The sequence below is a fragment of the Myodes glareolus genome, chromosome 16 (assembly GCF_982192425.1).
Source record: "Myodes glareolus chromosome 16, mMyoGla1.1, whole genome shotgun sequence".
NCBI lineage: Eukaryota > Metazoa > Chordata > Mammalia > Rodentia > Cricetidae > Myodes > Myodes glareolus.
Window position 1 is genome coordinate 17,418,599 of NC_142041.1, and position 24,089 is coordinate 17,442,687.

At 35.6% G+C, this 24,089-nt stretch overlaps 1 protein-coding gene across 5 annotated transcripts in view; it reads left to right on the top strand.

Moving 5' to 3' along the window:
* The window catches only part of Ecpas (Ecm29 proteasome adaptor and scaffold), a 117,792-nt gene that overhangs the window by 60,411 nt on the left and 33,292 nt on the right, over nt 1-24,089 (top strand). For all 5 annotated transcript variants that reach the window (XM_085677112.2, XM_085677111.2, XM_085677109.2 and 2 more), the window contains 19 exons: nt 455-540; nt 994-1,072; nt 1,275-1,324; nt 2,333-2,399; nt 2,490-2,612; nt 3,302-3,405; nt 5,406-5,529; nt 6,943-7,023; nt 7,871-8,090; nt 8,759-8,850; nt 12,688-12,822; nt 14,227-14,389; nt 14,753-14,925; nt 16,047-16,148; nt 19,554-19,677; nt 21,621-21,766; nt 22,211-22,265; nt 23,182-23,296; nt 23,865-23,933. In XM_085677112.2, coding sequence (XP_085533238.2) covers nt 455-540; nt 994-1,072; nt 1,275-1,324; nt 2,333-2,399; nt 2,490-2,612; nt 3,302-3,405; nt 5,406-5,529; nt 6,943-7,023; nt 7,871-8,090; nt 8,759-8,850; nt 12,688-12,822; nt 14,227-14,389; nt 14,753-14,925; nt 16,047-16,148; nt 19,554-19,677; nt 21,621-21,766; nt 22,211-22,265; nt 23,182-23,296; nt 23,865-23,933 — 2,108 coding nt within the window. The remainder of the gene's footprint in view (nt 1-454; nt 541-993; nt 1,073-1,274; nt 1,325-2,332; nt 2,400-2,489; nt 2,613-3,301; nt 3,406-5,405; nt 5,530-6,942; nt 7,024-7,870; nt 8,091-8,758; nt 8,851-12,687; nt 12,823-14,226; nt 14,390-14,752; nt 14,926-16,046; nt 16,149-19,553; nt 19,678-21,620; nt 21,767-22,210; nt 22,266-23,181; nt 23,297-23,864; nt 23,934-24,089) is intronic.

Below are 24,089 nucleotides of genomic sequence, written 5' to 3' on the forward strand. Positions count from 1 at the left end.
CGAATAAACTTTCTAAATTCCTAGTTTACATTTTTATTATTGTTTTATATATGTGTATATATATATATATGTGTACACACACATACACAAATAATATTGTAGCTTTTAAAATTGGTCAGCTATTGGTTTTTTCAAATTTATTTATTTATTTTTGTTGTTGTTTTGTTTTTTTGAGATAGTGTTTCTCTGTGTAGCTCTTGCTGTCCTGGAACTCACTGTAGACCGGGCTGGCCTCAAACTCACAGAGATCCACCTGCCTCTGCCTCCAGAGTGCTGGGATTGTAGACATGCACCACAAAGCCTGGCCAGCTTGTGTTTGTCAATATAAAAGTTGTATTAATTTTGAAGAGCATGGTGTAGTGCAGAGGTCTGTTGTTGAATCTTGACTACTATTTTTAAAACGCCAGATTGTTATTTGTTAATTGGTGTTTTTGATTTTGTTTATTTTATATAGGTGGTGTATGATGGACTCTTTGGTACAAATACAAATTCAAAGTTAAGAACATTGTCCCTGCAATTTGTACATCACATTTGTATAACGTAAGTTTTATTTTTTTTTTAAGTAATTAGCTATTCATTTTTTTAGAGTAACCATGTTTCAGGTATTTTTATTTCTTCTTTCCTAAAAAGCAGTCATATTTATCTTAGAAAGATTCCATTGTTTAAGATTTATTTTTATGATTTTAAATCTATACTTCCGTGGGTGTATCTGTGTGGGTCTGTTCATGTGTGTGACGGTTCCTGCAGAGTACAGAAGAAACCTGCGAGTCCTCTGGAGCTGGAGTTGCGTGTAGTTTGCATGTAGTTTGCGAGTTGCCTAGTATAGGTGTTGAGAACTAAGCTAGAGTTCTCCATAAAAGCAGTGCCAGCTTTTACTGCTGAGTCACTTCTGTAGAAAGTTTCAGGCTTATATATTGCTTAGCTTCATTTGTTGCTAATTTTCAAAGGAGATCATCTGAAAGGATATTTTGGTTTTCATTTTTGTTTTTAAAGCTGCCCAGAAATCAAGATTAAGCCTCTAGGCCCTATGCTTTTGAATGGTCTCACTAAGTTGATAAATGAATATAAAGAGGTAAGTGACTTGCCTTTTAAAGTTTAACATTATAAGAAGAGGAAGGGAGGGAGATGGGTTGACCCCCCCCCTCCACACACACACAAATAAAAAACACAAAACAATATGTTTTAAATAAATTCATGATTTTGGCAAAAGGATTTGATATTTATTGTATTTTTTGTTTTCTTTTTTTTTCTTCTTTTTTTTTTTTAATTTTAAGGACCCTAAATTGTTGTCAATGGCATATTCAGCTGTTGGAAAACTCTCCAGGTGAGTAATGTCTTTTTTTTTCCTTTTTTTTTTTCTGTGAGAGATATTTGTTGAAAATTGAGAAAAATTTATCTGATATTAACAGTGGATGGAGAATTATTTAGAGTTATTATTCTAATAGGAAATGTATTTTATGACAACAGGCTGTTTAGAAATTCCTTCTTTTTAGAAAAGATTTAAGTTTGTCTTTGAAAATACATTACCATAATAAATTTAGTCTTGAAATTTGGTTTTAAACTAAATTGTGTCAAAATACGTTATCATTATGGTTGCATAATGACTTACATTATAGACATTAGGTTAACCTTTAGTGTTTTTGTTGTTTCTTATTACTAAACCTCACAGTCTCATCTGATATTACTTATGAGTATGAATGATCCTGTTTTCAAAGATTTGTTTCCCTCTGTTCAGTATGATTTTCTCATTTTAATTTCTTCTGGTATTGTCTTCCTTCATGTTAAACTGGAGGGAAAAATGAGATGAAATTTATTCCGTGGTACCTGTATGTTACTTTGGTTCCAGCAGACATAGGCTGTGTATCACTCTCTTCGATGTGAAGGAAAAGATACTTCAGGGTTCAGAAGAAAGTGACCCTAGATCAGCTCACAAGCACAGAGTTGTCTCAGATTCTGTCCCTTTATATATTAGCATGAAGTAGCAAAGCCTCTTACTATTGTAGATTTTCCTTTAAATTACAATTTAATATCGCTTCCTTCATGTTAAAGTCTGAAATGTAAACTGATTGCGTGGAATGTTATAGAAGGAATACCCGGAAATATAAATATAAATAATATAAATATATGCTGACGAAGTATTATTTATATAATTGAAAAATTAAATAATCACTTTAAAAAATATATGGCGCCTGAATAAAGTAACCTGATGATACTGACGTTGTACTTAGTGTTGTGAAAGTGTGTGCTGAGGAATGTTTGGATATAGTTTCATTTTCTACCCCTTTTATTCCATGAAAATTTATGATAATGATATTCTTACGTTCTCTTATAGTCGAATGCCCCATTTATTCACTAAGGATATAGCTCTTGTGCAACAGCTTTTTGAAGCCCTGTGTAAGGTAGGGAAACATAGTGTTATATTACACTTCTGCATGGATACTTTCCTGGAAGTCTGCTGGGAGGGAAACACCATTTTTCTGTCTTTACAGGAAGAACCCGAGACTCGACTTGCCATTCAGGAAGCCTTATCTATGATGGTTGGAGCATATAGTACCTTAGAAGGAGCACAGAGAACTTTAATGGAGGCACTTGTAGCTTCATATTTAATAAAGGTCGGCCCAGCTATGTAAATGACAATGGCTAATAGTATATACATTTTTTATATTAAACTTTTAAAAGTTGATAAGTAAAAATTGTACATACTTAATGGGTATAATTTTTCACTAAGTGTGTACAGTTACATACTATTCAAATTAGGATAAATAAAAAATCCCCTTTTCTAGCTTTTTTGAAATATGCAATATTTTATTATCTGTAGTTATTCTTCTACATATTGGGACACCAAACCTTTTTTATTTTTGTTTTTTGTATCTAACTCATTTGGTACCTGTAGACTTACCTCTCCTCTTTGTCTTGTCTATTCTCAACTTTCATGAGATCACCTTTTTTAGAGAGATTCTTTTAGCTAGGATCTTTGGTCTATTTGCAGGATCCTTTTAGAGCATAGAAGTGCATATTAGGTAATGTCAAAGACTTGTAAGTAGCATGATCTTAAATAGGACTAATGGTATAGTTCAGTGGTAGAGCTGGTGCATAATGTGTGAGGCCCTGGGTTCAATTTCCATGTGTCTGTCCCCCCACAAGGGAGCTCTTGAACAAATGATTTATCTTGATTCACATTGTTTTGAACATGTGTTTATTGATATGTCAAATTTACATACTATTAGGTTGACTTAGGACTGGATTGAAATGCTGATGTTTATGTCTGTTTTTGTTTTTTGTTTGTATGTTTGTTCAATAGCCTGAAGTTCAAGTTCGGCAAGTTGCAGTGAAATTTGCTAGCACGGTGTTTCCCTCAGATCATATACCTTCCAGATATTTGCTCCTACTGGCTGCAGGAGACCCGTAAGTTTAGAAATGTCAAATTGAGTTTGGGTTAATTAAGTATATTTTAAAATTACTAAAATTTATGTTGGTTGCAAAGCTGGCTGATGAAATTTAGAAGTAGTTTATTATGGAGTTAAAAGTATATACCTTCAGGCGATCCATAGTCATATAGTTATATGTTTATATGTTGAATTAGCATGTATGTCTAAAATATATGGCACATAGATAATATAGATAGAAAAATTATTGTGAAATAGTCAAATGTAAATAAAGCAAACCTCATAAATATATAAATAATATAATTATACATAGAAATATAATTGTATAGGGAGGTCTTCTAAAGGAGAAAAAAGGATTAATGTCTTTGATTGCTTAATATACCTATTTTGATATTTCATTTTGTTGATAGAATATCTTTTGTATCTAATATGTTAAGATTTTAAAATGAGGTTTGCTTGTATATGTGTGTGTGTGTGTGTGAGAGAGAGTTACTGCTATTCCAAAGTGTACTTTTTCATGTGACTAATGTGCTACCTACTACACTAATGAGACACCTCTTTTCATCATTTAAGTATTTCTGAAATTGATAAATGATCTTAAGCCATTATATAAATATAATAAAATATATGTGTGCCTCTTCTAAGAACGCTTATCAAATCTATTACCTGTTTTATAGTCTCTGACATCTTAACATGTGTGAAGTACTCTATATCTGCCCTATTATGTGATTATTATATCTAATTATTTTTTCTTTTAAATAGGATTATCTTATTTTAAAGTTTAAAATAAAATTAAGCTTCCTTTTATTATTGGAGTAGCCTTTCCATAAACTCTGTGGTCAGTTTAAAAAAATATGGGAAGTTACTTGATAACTGTTTGAGAATTTTAATTGGTTCTGTTAGATATGCCTCTGATGTCTCCCTTCAGTATGAATTGCATGTATTTTAAGTGAGTTCACCAAAGACAGGTTCTGACTCCAGTGGTGGTTTTAATTGTTAGTCTTGTTTTTGTTGACCCCCCCCCCCCCCGACACCTTAAGTTTTCTAGCTACATGCTAGATATCCTAGTGTCTGTGAGCTAAGGTAGCAGTTGGTATTAGAACATGATTTCAGTCTAGGAACTTAGACAAACATTAATCAGTATTTTCCTTTATACCACAAAAACCAAAACATGACTAATTTACTATTTTGTTTACTTTTTAGTTTAATAAAAATTGTTCTGTTCAATCAAGAAATCCTCTAGCTTTCCCTGCTTGTTCCTTCCTGCCAATCTGTAAGGTACTCTTAGGAATTCAGGGCCAGTTCAGAGGCAGTTGAGGAGTTTTGAGAAGACTTTTGTGAAATAGAAGCAAAGTAGAGCTGTGAGGTCATTTTTTTAGGTGTCATGAAATAGATTAGTTTTTTTTTTGTTATTGTTGTTAGTTTGTTTTTTGTTTTTATTTTTCGAGACAGGGTTTCTCTAGCTTTGGAGTCTGTCCTAGAACTTGCTCTGTAGACTCACAGAGCTAGACCTGTCTCTGCCTCCCTAGTGCTGGGATTAAATAAGCGTGCCACCACCTCCAAGCTAGATGAGGTTTTATAGTTGTACATATTAATCCATTCAGGTGCCAGCTTTTGTAGAACTGTAGACACTGCTAAGAAGTCAGAATTGAGGCGGGCTTGTAGAGCACAGGACGTGCTACTGAGTTTTAATGTGTGTTAGAGTTGTTTGTGATTTAGTTTTAATAAGAGTAAAGCACACAGATAGATTTTTGCATAATAAATTGCAGTAATTACTGTATTTTCCCTGAGAGTAAAAGTTAAAGATGTAAGTCAAGTGAATCTCCAAATCTCACTAAATCACCCTAAGGTTGTAAGTTTTTATTTTACTTTTTATTTACTGCTTATATAGCCAAAAATGTATTCAAGACAGTTTGTCAGAACTCTAGCTGTCAAATAGTATTTCTGTTTCTGTTCTTCAAGTGAGACTCTTTCAGTTGGCAAAATTTATTTTTTAATTTTTATTTGTCTCTCTAAAAGACGAGAAGAAGTCCATGGTGAAGCACAACGTGTGTTACGATGTCTTCCTGGTAGAAACAAAAAGGAAAGTGCTTCTAAGCAGATGCCATCTTTTCCAGAAATGGTATATTACATTCAGGAAAAGGTAGGGATTTTATCTATACATAATTAGTGTGAAACATATAATAGATGTTGGAGTAAAAATGGACATTTTAAAAGTACAAATTCTATACTTAGATATTAAATAATAAAGTTCCTAGCCATCATAGTACTTATAGTAAGAGGGAGCTACAAAGTAAGGAGAGAAATATAATTCTTATATACAATTGGTTTGTTTAGCCTAAATATAAATGATTTGTAATTCTTTTAATGCTTGTCAGCATTGAGTATGTTGAAGAAAATTTTACTTCGGTATGACATAAACACATCTTTAAAAAGATTAAATTTGATTGTTTTGCCTGTTTTATCTCCTCTTTAATGACACCAGATGTCATAAAGTAAGGCTGCTTTGGAGCAGCTCAGGTTTTTTCTATTATTGTTAGTCCAAATTCTTTTCTAGATCTTTGCTTTACACAGGGTTCTGAGGCTGGTTCACAGCATTGGCAGTAGTAATCGTCAGCACTGACGGTCCTGCTCTTTATGTTGGTCTGTTTTGATTGTGTTAGAGAATAGCATTTTGAGTGTAAGGGACATATGCAGCAGGAAAATGTTTTGTTTTGAAAAGACAAATGCAGGTGACTGTTTTGTTTAGAAAAATGTTTTGTTTAGAAAAAAAAAACAAATGCATGGGACAGAGAGGAAGCTAAGTGGTTAGGAGCATGTGCTGCTCTTGTAGACCTGAGTTTGATTTTCAGGATCTGTGTCCAGCTGTATGTGACTACAGCTCTGGAGGATACAATGCATCTGACCTCTGTAGAGCCCTGCATTCGTATGCACACACCCACACCCAGATACACATGCATTCACATAATATAAAATGATAAAAATAAATCTTTAGGGCTGGAGAGAAGACTTAACAGTAAGAGAATTCACTGTCTTGCAGAGGCCTGGTTTGGTTCTCAGCGTCCACATGTTGCCTCACGATCATTGTAACCCTAGTTTCAGTGGATCTAAGTGTGCATATGGTACACTTAGATACACTCAGGCAAAACATGCATGTACATAAGTAAAAATTACTAAATTTTTAAAAAGGAAAAATCTTGAAAAAGTCAAATGAAAGGGGCTGGAGTCAAGGCAAGTGTGAAGAGTACACTGGCTTTTTTCTGACAGGACCTGGGTTTGATCCCCAGAATTCACATGGTGGTTCACAACCTTTTGTAGCTCCACTCCAGGGGATATGATATGCCCTTCTGACCTCAACATACTCTGCATGAATATGATAGACACATATTCTGGAAAACGTCCATATATAGAGAGCAAAATAAACCTTAAAAAAGAAACCCCAAAGACAAATGCAAATTAACAATAGCAATATAGCTAGAAGTACAGTTATTTTGAGCTGAGTAAGAGAACAGTTAATTTTCAAAAATTTAATTTGTTTTGGGCTTATTTTTATTAGGCTTCCCATCGGATGAAAACTCCAGTCAAATACATGACCGGAACCACTGTCCTCCCATTTAATCCAGCAGCATTTGGAGAGGTAGGACTTTTGTGTCTTCCTGTGTAGTGGCTATGAAAATTAACATCATACCTAAGATGTGTCTGATCCTTTGCATTATATTAAACTCATTATGGTATCCTTGTCCTTTAGGGTGTTTGTTTTGACAAACAAGGCCTAGTGTTTGGTAATTTGCTTTGTTTTAATTCATAGTTAACTCACTGAGGTTTCCTAGTCACCTCCAACCCCTGTCTCAGGCATCAAACCTGGGTCCTTAGAAATGACAGACAAGTACTCTACTGCTGAGTCACCTCTAGATTCCCAGTCCCTGTCTTTATGACAGAAGGTGCTCTGCATTGGTTACTGTTGGACTTTTGTAACAAGTTAGATTTGACTTTTAAAGCCAATATACTGTTGAAATTGCTAGGGTTTTCTAGGCTGGAAGGCAAGATAGGGTTTATCACATTTATTGAGAGTATTAATTTATCACATTTAAGGTGTATTTTATGTTTTAAATTACTGATTTGCACCAGTTAAACTGCAATAAATCTTGTTAGAGTAGGAAGGTGGCTAGGGGTGTAGCTCCTTGGTAGAATGTCTGCTTAGTGCCTGAAGGGATATGGCTTCAGTCCTAGCATGAAGGAAAAAAAGTAGTCAAGCCTTTTACTTTCATTAAGAAAACACGTCTGGATTTGTGAAATCTTGTTACTCCTTTTGTTGAATTATGTTATTTAGTTAGCATATTGAATAATGTTTCCTGGCTTCTATTAAGATTTTATAGTGTTTCATAAAGGAGGGTGCAGAGTGAAATCTGAAAATTGTCACGTTGAAGAATATGCCCCACACTGACTTTTTAAGAAGTTGGCATTTCTCATCCTTCTGGTTTTAGATAGTTCTTTACTTGCGCATGTGCCTGGCTCATAGTGCAGGTGTGGTGCCAACCTCTCAGAGTTTGGCTGATATGCAAGATCATGCTCCAGCTATTGGACGGTACATTCGGACGTTAATGTCAAGCAGTCAGGCGACAGCTTCATCTTCTAAGAGCGGAGAAACCAACCCTGTTCAAATCTACATCGGCCTGCTTCAACAGCTGTTAGCCGGTGTTGGAGGTAGGAATATAATCATACTAAGAAAAAATAGTAAAACAATTAAGCAAAAAGTTAATTTTACCTTTCTCTTCAGTATTTGTACATCTGACTCCAGTGGGTAATCTACAAACAGATGACTCGGATTAAACCCATTGGGCCTCAAAATATAATAAAACGATAGTAATTGGGAAAAGGACTTGTAGGTAGGAGATGGTTATATGTATGTATGTGTGTGCAATAAAAGGGGTGAGAAGAAAAGAGATAGAGGATCTGGAGTTACACTAATTATAATATATTTTATAGATACATGAGATCTGCAAAAAATAAATAAGAATGTAAAAAATTTTAGACTGTGCTAAGAATTTGCAGCCAATCTATTCCAACCTTCTTGACTTTTGTAATTAAACATTAACCATTGTTTTCTTTATTAATCTACCTGATTTATTCTTGGTGCATTTTTCATTTCAGAAAGATATTAATGTAGATACATATTTGTCTTTTTAAATGCATATGAAGAGCAGGACATCCTATTGATAACTGAATTGCATTCTATATTTTGAATTGAATTTTTCCATCTTTAGACCAGAATTTGTGTTTAAACAGTAGTATTACATTTGAGAGGAATTTAGGGATTTCTGTGCATTCATTCTTTTTCATGAAAGTTAAAATAGTTCTGAATTCTTATTTAGGTTTGCCAGTCATGTATTGTCTATTGGAAGCTGTGTCAGTGTATCCAGAAAAATTGGCTACCAAATTTGTAGACAAGACAGAATGGATCAAGGTATGTCCTCATGACATGTTTATTTCTCTAAGAATTCAAGTGTTTCAAACTAATGTATCTTTCTTCCTACCAGTCTTAATATGCTCTTTACTACCTTAAGTCATTTCAAAAATTACTTAAAAAATGAAAACATTCAGGTCAACATCCCTCATGACCCGTCTTGGTGATGCTGGGGGATGAATTTAAGAATCATCAATTAAAAATATTTTTCTGAGCCGGGTGGTGGTGGCACACGCCTTTAATCCCCACACTTAGGAGGCAGAGACAGGTGGATCTCTGTGAGTTCCAGGCTAAGTGTAGTCTACAGAGCGGGTTCCAGGGTAGCTATCGCTATAGGTGTTACACAGAGAAACAAACAAGCAAAACAAAACAACAAAAAAAGCTTCAAAAAATTTTTATGGTAATAGGTATATAATTTTGACAAACACACTTAAATTGTATATCTGTCAGAAACACTTCTGTAGTTGTGACATGCCTGCCTTTAAATGTCTCAGTCTCCCACTCTTCCTTGCTGCTGACAAACATACAAAGGACATTAATAGTTTTATGAGGTGAGACCTTCAATATTGCTTATGCATATATACATAAAACAATGCATTTAACATGTTTCCCTTCACAGTTTTGAATTTCTTTTACTGGATTGTAGAGCTTGTAGCTGGTCTTGTAACTGTGTAGAAAACTACTTTTTATTTTAACAGCTTCATTTTCCATTGCTCAGTTAATTCTAGATCCTTCTTACTGACCATTTAGGATTCTTATCTGTTGCAGTGCATAGTACTATTTAATACTGTTTTCTGTTCAGAAAAATAATTTTTCATAGCAGGGAGGATTTATTGTATTTCATGGGTGAGATGTATGAGTGAGAAGTGTAGGGTTCAGATTTCTAGATGTGGAAGACACGTGTCTATAAATTTTGATCATGCCCACCCTTCATGTGGGCAGTTCTAAGTTATGCTACCAGCTCGAGTAACACCAAAGATGTTAGCAAATAAAATGTGTAAGTAATTTGAATTCAGTAAAAAGATGGCTCATACACTTGTGTATATATCTCTGTTGTGCTGTACTGTAATTCATTTTGGAAACTAGCTTGAGGTACGGTAAAATTTATAGATTTTGTTTTTAAATTTGAAAATAGGAATGTAGTTTGTCAAGAGATACAAGTTTTTTATTTTTCTTGAGATTTGGTCTTTTGAATGTGCTTCTTATTTAAAAAGGGTGTTCATTCTTTGTGAATATTTTCTAATTTAAACTAATGTTGTAAGTTTTGATCACTTAATAGAAGGTAAAAAACTTTCAATGATATGAAGAGAAACTAGAATATGAGTTTGGTTCTAGGGCCTGTTATGCTGTGACCTATGAACTAAAAATAAGGTTTTATTCTTGCTTTTTCTCCCTCCCTCCCTCCCTCCCTCCCTCCCTCCCTCCCTCCCTCCCTCCCTCCCTCCCTCCCTCTCTTCCTTCCTGTTTTTTCTTTCTTTTCTTTTCTTTTTGAGACAAGGTTTCTCTTTGTAGCCCTGGCTGTCTAGAACTGAATGTATAGACCAGACTGACTTTGAACTCAGAGATCCACATGCCCCTGCCTCCTGAGTGCTGGGATTAAAGGCGTGTGCCACTGCCACCTAGCCCTATTGTTCACTTTATCTGAAAAGAAAAATACTGGAGTTTGAAAAGTGCTTTGTACGTGGTGGGCAGGGGTCTCCCTCTGAACCACAACTATAGCTCTTTTATATTTTTAAGTAGGTGAAAAAAATAACAAAACACATTGTTTCATGACATACAGGCTGCAGTCCTCATTTTATTGGAACACAGTTGTGTCCATCACTCTATGTATTATCTGTGCCTGCTTTTGTGAACAGTGGCATAATGGAGTAGTCCCCAGAGTGACTAGATAGACCACAGAGTCTTGGTTTTTCACAGAAAAATTGATTTACTGATCTTTATTTTAAATCAACTACATTTATTTTGCAGCCAATCTATTCCAACCTTCTTGACTTTTGTAATTAAACATTAACCATTGTTTTCTTTATTAATCTACCTGATTTATTCTTGGTGCATTTTTCATTTCAGAAAGATATTAATGTAGATACATATTTGTCTTTTTAAATGCATATGAAGAGCAGGACATCCTATTGATAACTGAATTGCATTCTATATTTTGAATTGAATTTTTCCATCTTTAGACCAGAATTTGTGTTTAAACAGTAGTATTACATAAATATTACAAAAGTAGTATTTATTTTGCCTGTTTTAATGGACATGCAGCTAAGATTTTTTTGTTGTTGTTTTAGGACAGGGTTTCTCTGTGTAACAGTTTTGGCTGTTTGAACTCATAGAGATTCACCCACCTCTGCCTTCTAAGTACTGAGATTAAAGGCAAACACCACCACGGCCCAGAGATTTTTGAATATAATTTCAGCTCATTACAATTTTTTCTTTTTATTTATTTTACATTTTTAATAAAATATAATTAAATCACTTCTCCCTTCTCTTTCCTCCTTTTAATCCTTCCCATATTCCTCCCCAACTCTCAAATTGATAGCCTCTTTTATATTTATTTTATATATGTGTATGTGTGTGTATATATACATATATATATACATATACACACACACAGAGAAATATATTCATACGGTCTGATGAGTTCATTTTTGTTGTTTGTGTGTATATGATTTCAGGGCTGACCACTTTGTATTGGATAACCAGTCAGGGAGCTCATCCCTGGGAGAGGCTAATTCTCCCTCAGCAATCATTGGTTGCCTGTAGTTCTTTGTCTAGGGGTGGGACCTGGTAAGATTTCCCTCTACTGTGTTAGCATGTCTATTAGTATTGTCATTGTTTGGGTCTTGTTTATCCAACCAATTTGAAGAGAGACAGTCTTTTAACACCCCTATCCCCAAAACCTGTTCTGTGATGTTGCCTGAATCATAGAGGCAGGAGCTGTGCTGCAAATGTATCCATTCAGGCTGGACTCCCCCACAATCCATTGATGTTTGCATTGTGTTCAGTTGTGGTTTTCTATAATGGTCTCCATTTGTTATAGAGAGAAGCTTTTTTGATGAGACATGATAGGTATTCTTACCTCTGGGATAGGAATAAGATTTAGATTGTAGTTAGGAATTATCCTGGTTTAACTAAGTGGTAATAATTCTTTTATAATACCTCACTAGTCCTGGGTAGTTGGCTAGATTTCTAAGTACCAGGCATGATTTCCCTTCTGTTGAATGGGCCTTGAGTCCATTTAGACAGCTGTTGGTTACCTTTGATTTGGCTTACCATTTTTACACGTTTCTGGGTATCTTGCCATGCTGGTCATTGTTGTGGCTCATAGATGTCACAGCTGAATAGGGCTGTTAGTTGTCCCTCCCTGCCTTGGCACTTGCATAGTATTTTGTGGTACTATGGAAGCAAGACTGCAGGAAGGAGGATTTCAGGTTAAATCCAGTTCAAATATATTAAGCTTGTTTTTGATAATTTCATACGTGAACATAATATATTCTGATAATTCTCTCCCTTATTTCTTTTTATCTTCATCTCATATTTTTTACCCTCTTCCATCGCACCACTGGCCTCTTTCCCATATTCATAACTTTTGGGTTTTTTATTTTTTGTGACCATTTAGTTTAACCAAGGCCATATGTGTGACCTTTGTATTATAACTGTCCATTGGAGCCTGGCAGAATCATTTGTTTGGAAATAATAGTTTCTTGCATTGCATTTTTCATGGAGAACAATAGATTGAATGTCAAATATATCATTTACTTTTATAATTTTAAATGTCAGAACTTGTGAGCAAGAAGATGGTTATGAATCATATGTCTCTCTTTCTGTGTTGCTCAGAGTCTGATGAGTAGCAGTAAAGAAGAAATGCGTGAATTGGCGGCCTTGTTTTATTCTGTGGTTGTGTCAACCGTATCTGGAAATGAATTAAAGTCAATGATAGAACAACTTATAAAGGCTACAAAAGACAATCATGTATGTTACCCGTTTATCTTCATTTTTCTTTATTATTTAAATAAAACAACTTTGCATTTTGACAAAATATATAAACCTGTCTCTGAAACTCAGGCACTGTTATTAATCCTAGGGCAAGTTTCCCTTTTTTATACCAGCAGATTTATCCAGTTTGAGATCTAAGTACTGTTATGACAAGAACTTAGGAGCCATTTTGCTAGAAAGAATCAATTTCTACTTTGTGCCTGTAAGACAGTGAAAAATATGAAATTTTGATTATGAAATATGAAAAAAGGAAATGACATTTTGTTTCTACCCCGTTTTTCTCTCAATTCTGGAAATAGTTGAATCTTTAAGGGACATCTTTTTAGATTAGGAAGTTTACTTGCAAGAGTGGACTCACCTGAGTTTGTTGGAGTTTTTGAGCCAGAGTCTCACTGTATAGCCGAGGCTGCTTTCAGACTTGAGATTCTCCTGCCTTAGTATGTGCCACTGTGCTCAATTTTGTTGTCCTCTTCTTTAGTTGGTGATAGGCTTTTACATAGTATCTGATTGTACTTTTAGTTTTCAGGCAAACTTACACATTCTTAGCCTTTATAAGTAAAAATTACATAGATGTGTTGATTCAGTCACTTCAATTAGTAGATTTTAATTATGTGTTTGAAAAGTACTGTTTTAGTTAATGTGCGCATTGTGCTAGGCAGTTATTTGGGAATCCCCAGGACTGTCTGGCGTTCAGTTATTAGCTCTTCCCACCCCCATCTCTGCTACCACTTAATAACTGCAGTAAAAGCAAACTTGATTAGTATATTACCTAATTTGTATTTGGAGATTTTAGCAGTTAGAAAAAGGACTGTTTATTGTATTTTGTTGGCAGTATAGAGAAATTATCCTTGAGCATTATGATAACTAGCTGTGTAAGCAAGAAGAAAGCATAATGGGTTATAGTGTTGCTCAGTGGTTAAGAGCACTTGGCTGCTTTTCAGAGGACCTGGGTTCAATTCACAGCACCCACATGGCAGCTCACAACCATATGTAACTCCATTTTCAGAGATCTGATACCCCTTCTGGTTTCTGGAGATAGTGCATGAATGTTAGCACACATTGAGGCCGACACTCATACATAAAATAAAAATTAAATAAGAAGGAAAGTATAAGGACTACAGAAGCATATTTAAAAAGTCTCCTGACCCACAGTTGAGGTTATAGTAAAGTATCTAAATCTGGACATGAGTAAAGGTTCTCGGCATTCTCTGTTAGAAACTCTTGTTAGAAACTACTCTTGTTTGAGTCATTGACTTCTAGTAGAATCGTTTTTATTTTCTAGCCTTAGGTTTTATCAGAGAAATTACTCTAACAACAGTTATTTCAGCATGTCTTTTCATGTGTGAGGTAGAAACAGTGCTGTTACGTTATTAAATTCAGAGCCCTGAGGTACAGCATGGATCTTTGCTTGCGTTGGGATTCACTGTGGGAAGATACTTGGCTAAGAAGAGGATGAGAGCAGCAGAGCAGCGTGGCCTGGACACAGACGCTGGTCTCCTGCCTGAGCAGGAGGAGCTCATTCGGAGCGCCACGGAGACAATAGGTCAGTGTCTGGACTGATTGGGTGCTGCAGAGTTTGAATTATGTTCAATTTTAATATGGTATTTTAGTTTCTTCTTATAATACTGCACTTTAAACACACAAACTTTTCCATAAGATAATCTGTTTTCTCCATGTTCTTATATTCTAGTGTCAGTTATGTTATGGGGAAAACTAACGTTCAAGGACACTTAAGTCCTGTTGTCACGCTGTCTAACTATTACATAGTTGTCAGCACGTGGTCAACCAGAAAACACCAGAGACCTTGATTTCCTAATGCTGCTTTAAAAAATTAGTACATGGCTGATTGTTTTAAATCAAAAGAATAACTAGTGTGCTACTGTGTTGTGTCTACATGTGCTTACAGGTTCATTTTTAGACAGTACATCACCTCTGTTGGCAATTGCTGCCTGTACAGCCCTGGGTGAAATCGGCAGAAATGGTCCTCTCCCGATCCCCAGTGAAGGATCTGGATTTACCAAACTTCATCTGGTAGAAAGCTTGCTCAATAGAATCCCTTCCAGTAAAGAAACAAATAAGGCAAGCCTTTCTTTTTCTTTTTTTTCCCCCTTTCCTTTCTGGAATTCATAGTTGTATGAACTAACAAAGCCAAGTTATTATGAGTATAGTCAACTATCCGTAGCCATCCGTGCACTCTGCAGGTAGAATAAGGTTTTACTAATGTGTTAAAAATGATAAAGATGTAATTTTGATAAAGGTATTTGCTTTTTAAATTTGCTTTTGATATGTATAAACTGCTTTGTATGTTATCGCTTGACCCAGTTATTCTAATTTAGCTTTTTAACAGTTTGGCTTTCAGTGACCATTTTTGTCATGCAAAAGATAGATAATAAAGTGCTCAGTTTCTTGATCCATATAATTTTAGGGCAGTGCCAAATCTTACTTTCTCACAGCCTATTTGGCTTGGAGAAGTGTAGGCATTAGGAAGCAGTGTGAATAGGCTGAGGGAAGGACAGTTACAGTTTTTAAGTTGAGATAATTGTTTTCATAGACTTTAAAACATTCTTGTAATTAAAGTACCTGATGTCGAAGATGGAGGTGCTTTAATGAGTAGGAAAATAACCAGTTTACTATAAGTTTTCAAAAAAACATTGTAGTCTTGTTCTTGGTTTAGCTGCTATTTAAAACCAAGACAATGCATTATATAGTTTATTTTTAGCTATCATTATCTGGTTTTTGTTAGCCATTGATGAATAATGCAAGTTACCCAAGATATATGCTACAGGTTTCACATGTATTAAAAGTAAGTCTTTAAAAAGATGTGGTGAACAAGGCATAGTTGTCATTTTTGTTTGAGATAACAAGGAAAGAGTTTCAGAGGACTGATATAACTTGCCCAAGGGCTACTAAGTTGTATAGATAATTTTGTGCTTATAAACCACATTTGTTACCTTGACAGTTTAAATAATAAACCTAAGACTTTTTAATTTTTGTAGGTATAGATTCTTAATGGGCTCAGTTTTCTGCTTTTACTGTTTTTATAATTCTGTAAAATCAGGCACTTTTGTAATAAGGTAGGCACTGGTATATTTGGCAGATGGATTTTCTCTTCCTGTCTTCTCATCTTGGAAATACTGTTGTTAGATAAAACTGTTACTTAATTTGTTTACATTTTAAGAAAAGAATCTGTGTTCTTCCAGATGAAAGAACGAGCAATCCAAACATTGGGCTATTTTCCAGTTGGAGATGGGGGTTTTCCCCATCAGAAACTCCTTTTGCAAGGTCTGATGGATTCTGTGGAGGTATTTATATTGTTACTCAAATAAACATTTTTAGTTGTTTTACTTACTTTTGAAATTTTAAAATTTTGTTTTATTGGGGGATTATTACTTTCTTTTATGTGTTTGGGTGTTCTATCTTTTTGTGTCCCTCTTATAGTGCCCATAGAGGCCAAAAGAAGGCATTGGATCCCCTTAAACTGTAGTTACAGATGCTCATTAATCACCATGTGGGTGCTGGGAATTGAACCTGAGATCTCTGGAAGAATAGTCAGTATTCTAAAGTACTGAACCATCTCTCCAGCCCCTACTCTGAGATTTTTTTTAAAATTAAACATTTGTTCCTTGATCATATCTAATTTTGAGTGCTAGCTTCAGGCTTGCGACTGTGTTAGATGACTGTGAATTGTGTATTTGGGAAAGACTCATTTTTTTTTTGAGCGGACCATGGTATAGTAGAACTAGAATAAACTAATTAGCCCTCTGTGGAGAGTTGTAGCTGATATTCTAGTTGCTATTGAGTTACTGATGCCCAGTGTCATGCAAAAAGACCTATAGTTAGTGAATACTAGCAAATTGAGCAAATTGTGGTGTCTTAAGAGGACCTAATCTTGCCTCTGCCTACCTCACGTTTGTGTACCAGCCTCTTTGCTCTGAGCTTCTGAAAAGCTCATGTTTCCTTTTCAGATTGTTGCTGTGCTCCATGAAAACCTTTTTGGCGTTTAAACTAGATTAGATTCTTAATTACAGTGGCTTGGAGCCCTTTTCTTTATAGTATTTATCACATCTTCTCACTGTTCTTTATACAAAAGGCAGGGTCCGCTTTGCTCATCATTACTCAAGTCTCTAGCAGTATGATTGTAAAGGTAGATTTTCATAAATATTGGTAGAAGTAAATGATTAGGAAGATATTTACGTAGAAGGCAGGAGAATCCTAAAGGAGGGTGTGATTGTGTCAGAGAATTCTGCTTGGATGGGAAGTAACTCCTGAGCCCTGTCTGGAAGGACGAAAGAAACAGACTTTAATTGAGGCTGAAAGATGTGAGGTTTAAGATAACTGAGTAAGAGAACTGGAATTGAAATTCAAGCCTGCTTTCTTTTGTTTCCTCTCTGTGGGAGAGTGAATCCAGGTACTTGCCCATACTAAGCATGCACTCTGCCACTGCGCTGTGTCCCCATTTCCGTACAATGTTATGAGTATAACTTCACAGGGAGTTATACTCATGCCAGTATCATCACATGCTGGTTGTCTTAGTTACTTTTCAGTTGCTGTCACAAAACACCACGACCAAGGCAACTTAGAGAGAAAGAGTTTATGGCTTCTAGTTCAGAGGGTGAGTCATGACCATCATGGCAGCAGGCAGTAAGGCACTAGAGCAGCACCTTATAGCTCATGTTCAGATCCACAAGTATGAGGTAGAGAAAGCTCACTTGAAATGACCTAGTCCCAAAGCCTACTCCCAGTGACATACTGCCTCTTACAAGGCCACACCTCACAGCCCTTCTCAAATAGTCCCACCAGCTGGGTACCCAGTGTTCAGATATGTGAGCTTATAGAAGTCATTCTCATTCAGACCACCCCATCTGTTTCATTGTAACCTCTTGGGAAGAAGCTTATGTTTACTTTTTCATCTTTTTCTTTGTAATGTCAACTCTGATTGTGGTTAAGTGAGAGCTTGTTGGGTTCTTAGCATAGTTTGATATCATTGTTTTAAAAGTTTAGAAATACAAAAAAACCCTGAAAAACCAAAATCATGGAATGAATGTAGAAAGATTAAAGGATTAGGATAAGTGAAAAACTGAATCTGAGAAACAGAATCCTAAAATAAAGCCCTACTGTGTTTTTTTGGTATATTTTAACTTTTTTTTTTTAATGGTGCTTGGGTCAAACCTATTACTTTACCCATAGACAAGAACTCTCCTAGTGAATACCTGGCCAGCCCTACTTTAAACTTCATTTTGGAAAAATTCAAACCTATATAAAAGAATAACAATATAGTGATTCTCCATAATTAACTCTCTTTATTTCCTTGCTATATAGTAAGTCTAGTTACCTTATCATTCCTAAATTAGCTATTGGGTTTTGGTTTTGGTTTTGATGCCAATTATGATGTCATCAATAGGAAATATGTAATTAACAGGTTAAAAGAATATAACAATTAAATTCCTGATAAGGATCCTTTCTGTTGAAATACCTTTTCTCAGCTTTAAAGGTCTCCAGGGGAGCTTTTGACCAGAGATGCTGTGGAGCTAAAGTCCTCAGCCTTATTACTTCTCTAGATTAAGAAGCCTATGGTGAGAGCACTTGATTCTTCATGAAGACTCAAACACTAGATTAAGAATAGCAGGGCAAAGCTTGTGTTTGGTGTCGTCGCTATAAGCCCCTCATATTCTTTCCATTCCTCATTGCATCTTTCCTTCTCTTACACATAAATGTTTCACAGTAAGCGGAGAAAAGTGCCAAAGGGCACTCAGACAGGTTCACCTCCATATTGGGGTGGTGGTTCCTGCTTGTAAAACAGCACCAAAATTTCTGAATTAAAATGTAAATATTTGAGTATGTAGCTACACAGAATTTTGTTTGACCTTTGAAGTTTTAAGAATAGTGCAGAGAATGCCTGTATACTCTGTGATCTATATTTACCACATTTTAACATTTTACATTTGCCTTATCATTCTCTACTTTTTTCAGAACCTTTTGAGAGTAGCTTGCAGATAGCATAGAAGAATGTGAATAGTTTTTATAAAAATGTAGTGGTGATTGTTCATTGTGCAGTTACTATAGTCAGGCACATTAAATAGTGAAAGCTTTGTCTAAATTAGTATCATTTAATCCTTATGGCCTGATGAGGTAAATGATGATATTGTGTTGATTTAACCGGTAAGGCTGTCAAGTATATGTAGCTGATGAGAAACTGAGCTAGAAATTCCACTGAGGTGGCTTCACCTTTGAACCACCCTAAGCCTCTACATAAGCCTACCATTTTCAAAGATTAATAGCCTCTACATAGTGAGTCTGTGCTGAGGGTGAGAAGCAGTCTCATGGAGGTGAGAAATGATCTTCAAATTTATCTTAGTTCTCCATTCCTTCACCCCAACCACTTCTGAATCACTGAGTTAGCTTAAACAAGGAAGAGAGTGAGAATAAAACCCGCTGAGAAGTGAGATGTGGTGCTCGTTTGGGCGGTGGTGGTGCACGTCTTTAATCCCAGCACTTGGGAGTCAGAGACAGGCAGATCTCTGTGAGTTCAAAGCCAACCTGGTCTATAAGAGCTAGTTTCAGAACAGACTCCAAAGCTACAGAGAAACCATGTCTCAAGAAACCAAAAATAAATAGATAAGTAAATAAATAAAACAACTCTTTTATAGAAATGGATATTTAAGGACAAATGCTCTCCTATTCATGGATTCTGTTTTCCTTCATTGTAGGCCAAGCAGATTGAACTTCAGTTTACCATTGGTGAAGCCATCACCAGTGCTTCAATAGGAACCAACTCTGTGGCTGCCCGAGATGCCTGGCTGGTGACTGAAGAAGAATATACACCTCCTGCTGGTATCAAATATTCATCTATTGATTTATTGAGTTTCTGAGTGGCTTTTTCTGTTCTCTGTCATATTCGAGGCAAAAATATTTTTTCCCCAAATATTGATGCATGCCTTCAAATTTGGTCTGTCAAGGAGAATAGTTGATTAAAGAAGACTGAACAAACCAGGTAGTGGCGGTGCATACCTTTAATCCCAGCACTTGGGAGGAAGAGGCATATGGATCTCTGTGAGTTCTGGTTTACAGAGCTAGTTCTAGGATAGCCAGAACTAGTTAGAGAGACTCTGTCTTACAAAAAGAAAAAAAAAAGATAGAACATAACTGGGTATGATGCTACCTTTAATTCCAGCATTCAGAAAGCAGAGGCAGGAGGATCTCTGAATTCAAGGCCAGCCTTGTCCATATACTGAATTCCAGGCCAGCCAGAGCTACTGCTCCTTCCAAAGATTGAATATGAAAATTAGAACTTTCTTAGCCTATTGTATCGAATTCATTATTACATAATGAAGCTCCACTGTCCCTTGCTAATCCTGGAAGTGCACTAGAGTTTAGTGACTGCGTAATCGAGAGAGTATGTATGTGATTCCCGAGTATATATTACAGACATTAAGATTTTAAACTAAGGTGATTTATGCCTGCAATCCCAGCACTTTGGAGGCTTAGGCAGGAGGATTGCAAGTTGAAGAACATATGGGGTAAATAATGAGATTAAACCAGTTTGGGCTATGTAGTGAGATTTTTGTCTCCATAGCAAAACAAAACAAAAAAACCAACAAAACCAAAATCAAGGCCTAGCAAGACCACTCTACAAGTGAAGTTGCTTACTGCCGAGCCTGATGGCCTGAGTTCTGTCACTGGAACCACATATCATAGAACCAACTCTAGCAGAGCCATGTGTGTTCTGTGGCATGAGCTTTCATGCATATCCACATGTGTGCACATTACACACAAAAAATGAATAAGCCCAGTTTTAAAAATTAAAGAAAAAACAAAGTAAAACAACAACAAAAAAAATCCAAACTACAAACTCAGTTATCTTTTTGGATTGATTTGAATTTCAAATTGAAAATATATTTTAGTATTGAACCAGGGTTTTTTTAATCTTTAAAGCTAAAAGATAATTCATAAAGTATTTTTATTTTATCTTAATAGTTGGAGAAATTAAATAAGAATGTTTTCATGGTAGCAATACCATTGTGAATTGTATTCTGTAATGAATACAGTTATTATACTTAGTGTTATAGTTAACATTTATCATTGTAGTATCCTCTTCACCTATTTATCATAGAAGACTTAAAAGAACTAGGAAAATCATTTTCCTTGCAGTATAAATGTGATTGATGGAAGCCAAAGTAGCTCTCCGAGGCTTCTGTTGGAATGCATGTGAGGTAAAGCAAGAGAATATTCGTATAATGGAAGGGGAAAGAGACATTCTTCAAGCCTCAGTACTGTTGGGATTGTGAAACCCCGAGGAAAAGAGACAAATGTGTTATAGCTGGAAGACAAAATTGAAAGGCAAAGCTATTGCTTGGTTTGTTCTTAGATGGAAGCGTAAGAAAGATTTAGTAAAGGAAAATGGCTGAGATTGAAGAGAGTGGGGAATTTTTATTCCAGTGAACTAGCATTATTTCATATGTTAAAATGTTTAGTTTATACTAAGCTCCTGGACATCTTGATCCTTTTTTTATTTGTATTTTTCGAGACAGTCTCTCTGTGTAACTTTGGGGCCTGTCCTGGAACTCACTCTGTAGACCAGGCTGGCCTTGAACTCACAGAGGTCTGCCTCCCTCTGCCTTCCAAGTGCTGGGATTAAAGGCATGCGCCACCACTGCCCAGTGGTCATGTGGTTATTGTTTCATGTGGTTTTTGTATGGTGTTGATTTAACTATGACTTTACAAAGGAATTTATATTTGTGTGTTTTAATCATAATCATTCTTTGCTTTTTCCTCAGGTGCCAAAGTGAATGATGTTGTCCCTTGGGTTTTAGAAGTTATTTTAAGTAAGCATATTATCAGCCCCAACCCACATGTGAGGCAAGCTGCCTGCATCTGGCTCCTTTCTCTTGTGAGGAAGCTAAGTACCCATGTAGAAGTGAAGGTGAGCTCCATAATATGCATTGTATATGTGATGAACTCTGTAAGGATCCCACAGTATTTATAAATTAAAATGGGAAGAAAGTTTGTGAAGGTTGGAATCATTAAAATAAAGGAGAAGTTCTGAGATAGGCTCCATGTGAAGCAGCGAAGGATGATGATCTGATTAATACTGGCAAGAACATGATCTAAATGTGAAGATGTAATGTCAGAAGTGCCAGTAATGGGGACATTCATAGTAGGACAAAAAAGATTAGAGCAAATGCTTAGACTACCTGTGTAGGGTCCAACTTCTAGTGATGTGAACATCTGTAAAGGTGAGGGAATGGAAAGGTTCATGACCGCCTTGGTCCTAAGACTCCCTGACCTCAGTGTACCTTACAGTGAAGTGCTTTATTCTCCGAAGAGGTAGGATTTCAGTGCTCTAATGCCTTTTCTCTTCTTTCAGTCTCATCTTAAGGAAATTCAGAGTGCATTTGTTTCAGTTCTGTCAGAAAATGACGGTAGGTTGTTGGTAAATACTTGACTTGTCAAGTTCTTTAAACTTGTATTTTAAGTTTTAAAAAGTGTGGGTTAATGAGCTGTCGCACAGAGACCTCAGAGCCATGTGACTAAGACAAAGTGAGCCGTCTACCTTTTTAATCCCAGCATTTGGGAGGTCAGGGGCAGGAGGATCGTGGTGTTCTGTCTCTATCCCAGAACTACAATAAAATTAAAAATTAAATGTTTTAGTATCAAGGGTAATTGTATTAAGGTGAAGACCAAGATTAATTACCACAGAACCATATTCCTAGGGTATCAGAAATTGAAATTCTTTCTTTTATATGAATTACAGCATCTGCAACTTTGCAGTTTTTAAAAATAGATTTGAGGCCTTAACGTTAGTGTTAAAACCTTTTCTACTTCTGGTTACTTTTCCTCTTTGATTAAAGCTAGGAAAAAGCAAATATTTTAGATGGGAAAGGGGAGGAGATGGGAAGAGAGGAGAGAGGAGAAATGGGTTGGTATGTAAAATAAACGGGAACAAAAGTTACTTAAATAAAACACAGAAAGAAGTTAAAAAAATCTTATTTTAAGACACGTGGCCTTGTATTCCCTTTATTTTTCTAAAGTTGGATATGAGTGTCGTAAAATCCTAGGAGATTGTGTCATCTCTAATAGAAACAGTGTGTTGGTATTTTCATCCCATGGCTGTTACTGTGACACTGTAGTTATTGGCATTCTATTCCTGTTGGATTATGGCTTTCATTTTTGTTGTCTCATGATATACTGAGTTGGTTTAGGAAAATAGAGTAATTCTGCTTTCACATCTCTATTTTTATATAATTTTGGAGGGAAGATAATTACTTGAAAGAAAATAATTGTCCAGAAGACAAATTTCTTTTAGAATAGTATAATTTTTGTCTGCCATTTTTGTAGAACTCAGCCAAGATGTTGCCTCCAAAGGACTTGGATTGGTTTATGAGCTGGGCAATGAACAAGATCAACAAGAATTGGTGTCTACACTTGTAGAAACACTTATGACTGGCAAAAGGTACAGTGAATTTTAAAATTTCAGGTATGAATACATAGTACCTTGAGACATGATATGGAAGAAGGAAAAATTCCTACTACTTATTAAAACATTGTATATCAATGTTTGTTACACAGTTTATCCCAGTGTATGAATAATCTGTTTACTTAGAGACTTTGTACTATGTTATGATTTCCAACTTGAAGCGTACCACGATAGCTTAAATATCCAGGTTAGAAAAACACTGTTAAACCTTTGGCTAAAAGAAGTTAAGATGTGATGAATAAACTTGAATATCATTCTTAATCTGATCTGTGGTGAGTGCATGGAGGGAGATTGGTTTTGTAATTGCTGCTTTCTGTTGCCTCCTTGAGGGAAGGGTAGTTTTATGTGTGACAATAGTGGCTGTAACTTTACATAGAAATCTTTAATATTTGTGAATTTGTTTTGTTTGTATTTAAATTTAGAAAATTTGCAGTCTAATAGAAAAGAATAATTTATATCTTTCATATACTAGATACAGGTTTTACTGCTCTTTGTTGGTATGAATAATTTGAAGCTAATTTAAATTTTTGTTTATTTGTTTTAGAGCTAAACATGAAGTTTCTGGAGAGACCGTGGTATTTCAAGGGGGAGGCCTTGGCAAAACACCTGATGGGTAAGTGAGCTAAATCTCAAGCCATTGATTGTCAACTAAGGCAGAGCAGGAATGGGCTTTATTGATGAATAAATAAAGAATGGCATGGGGAAAAAACCATACTGCTTTAGATTGAGTTTCCCTGGAAACAGACTCCGAGTTAGAGATTTGTATGCT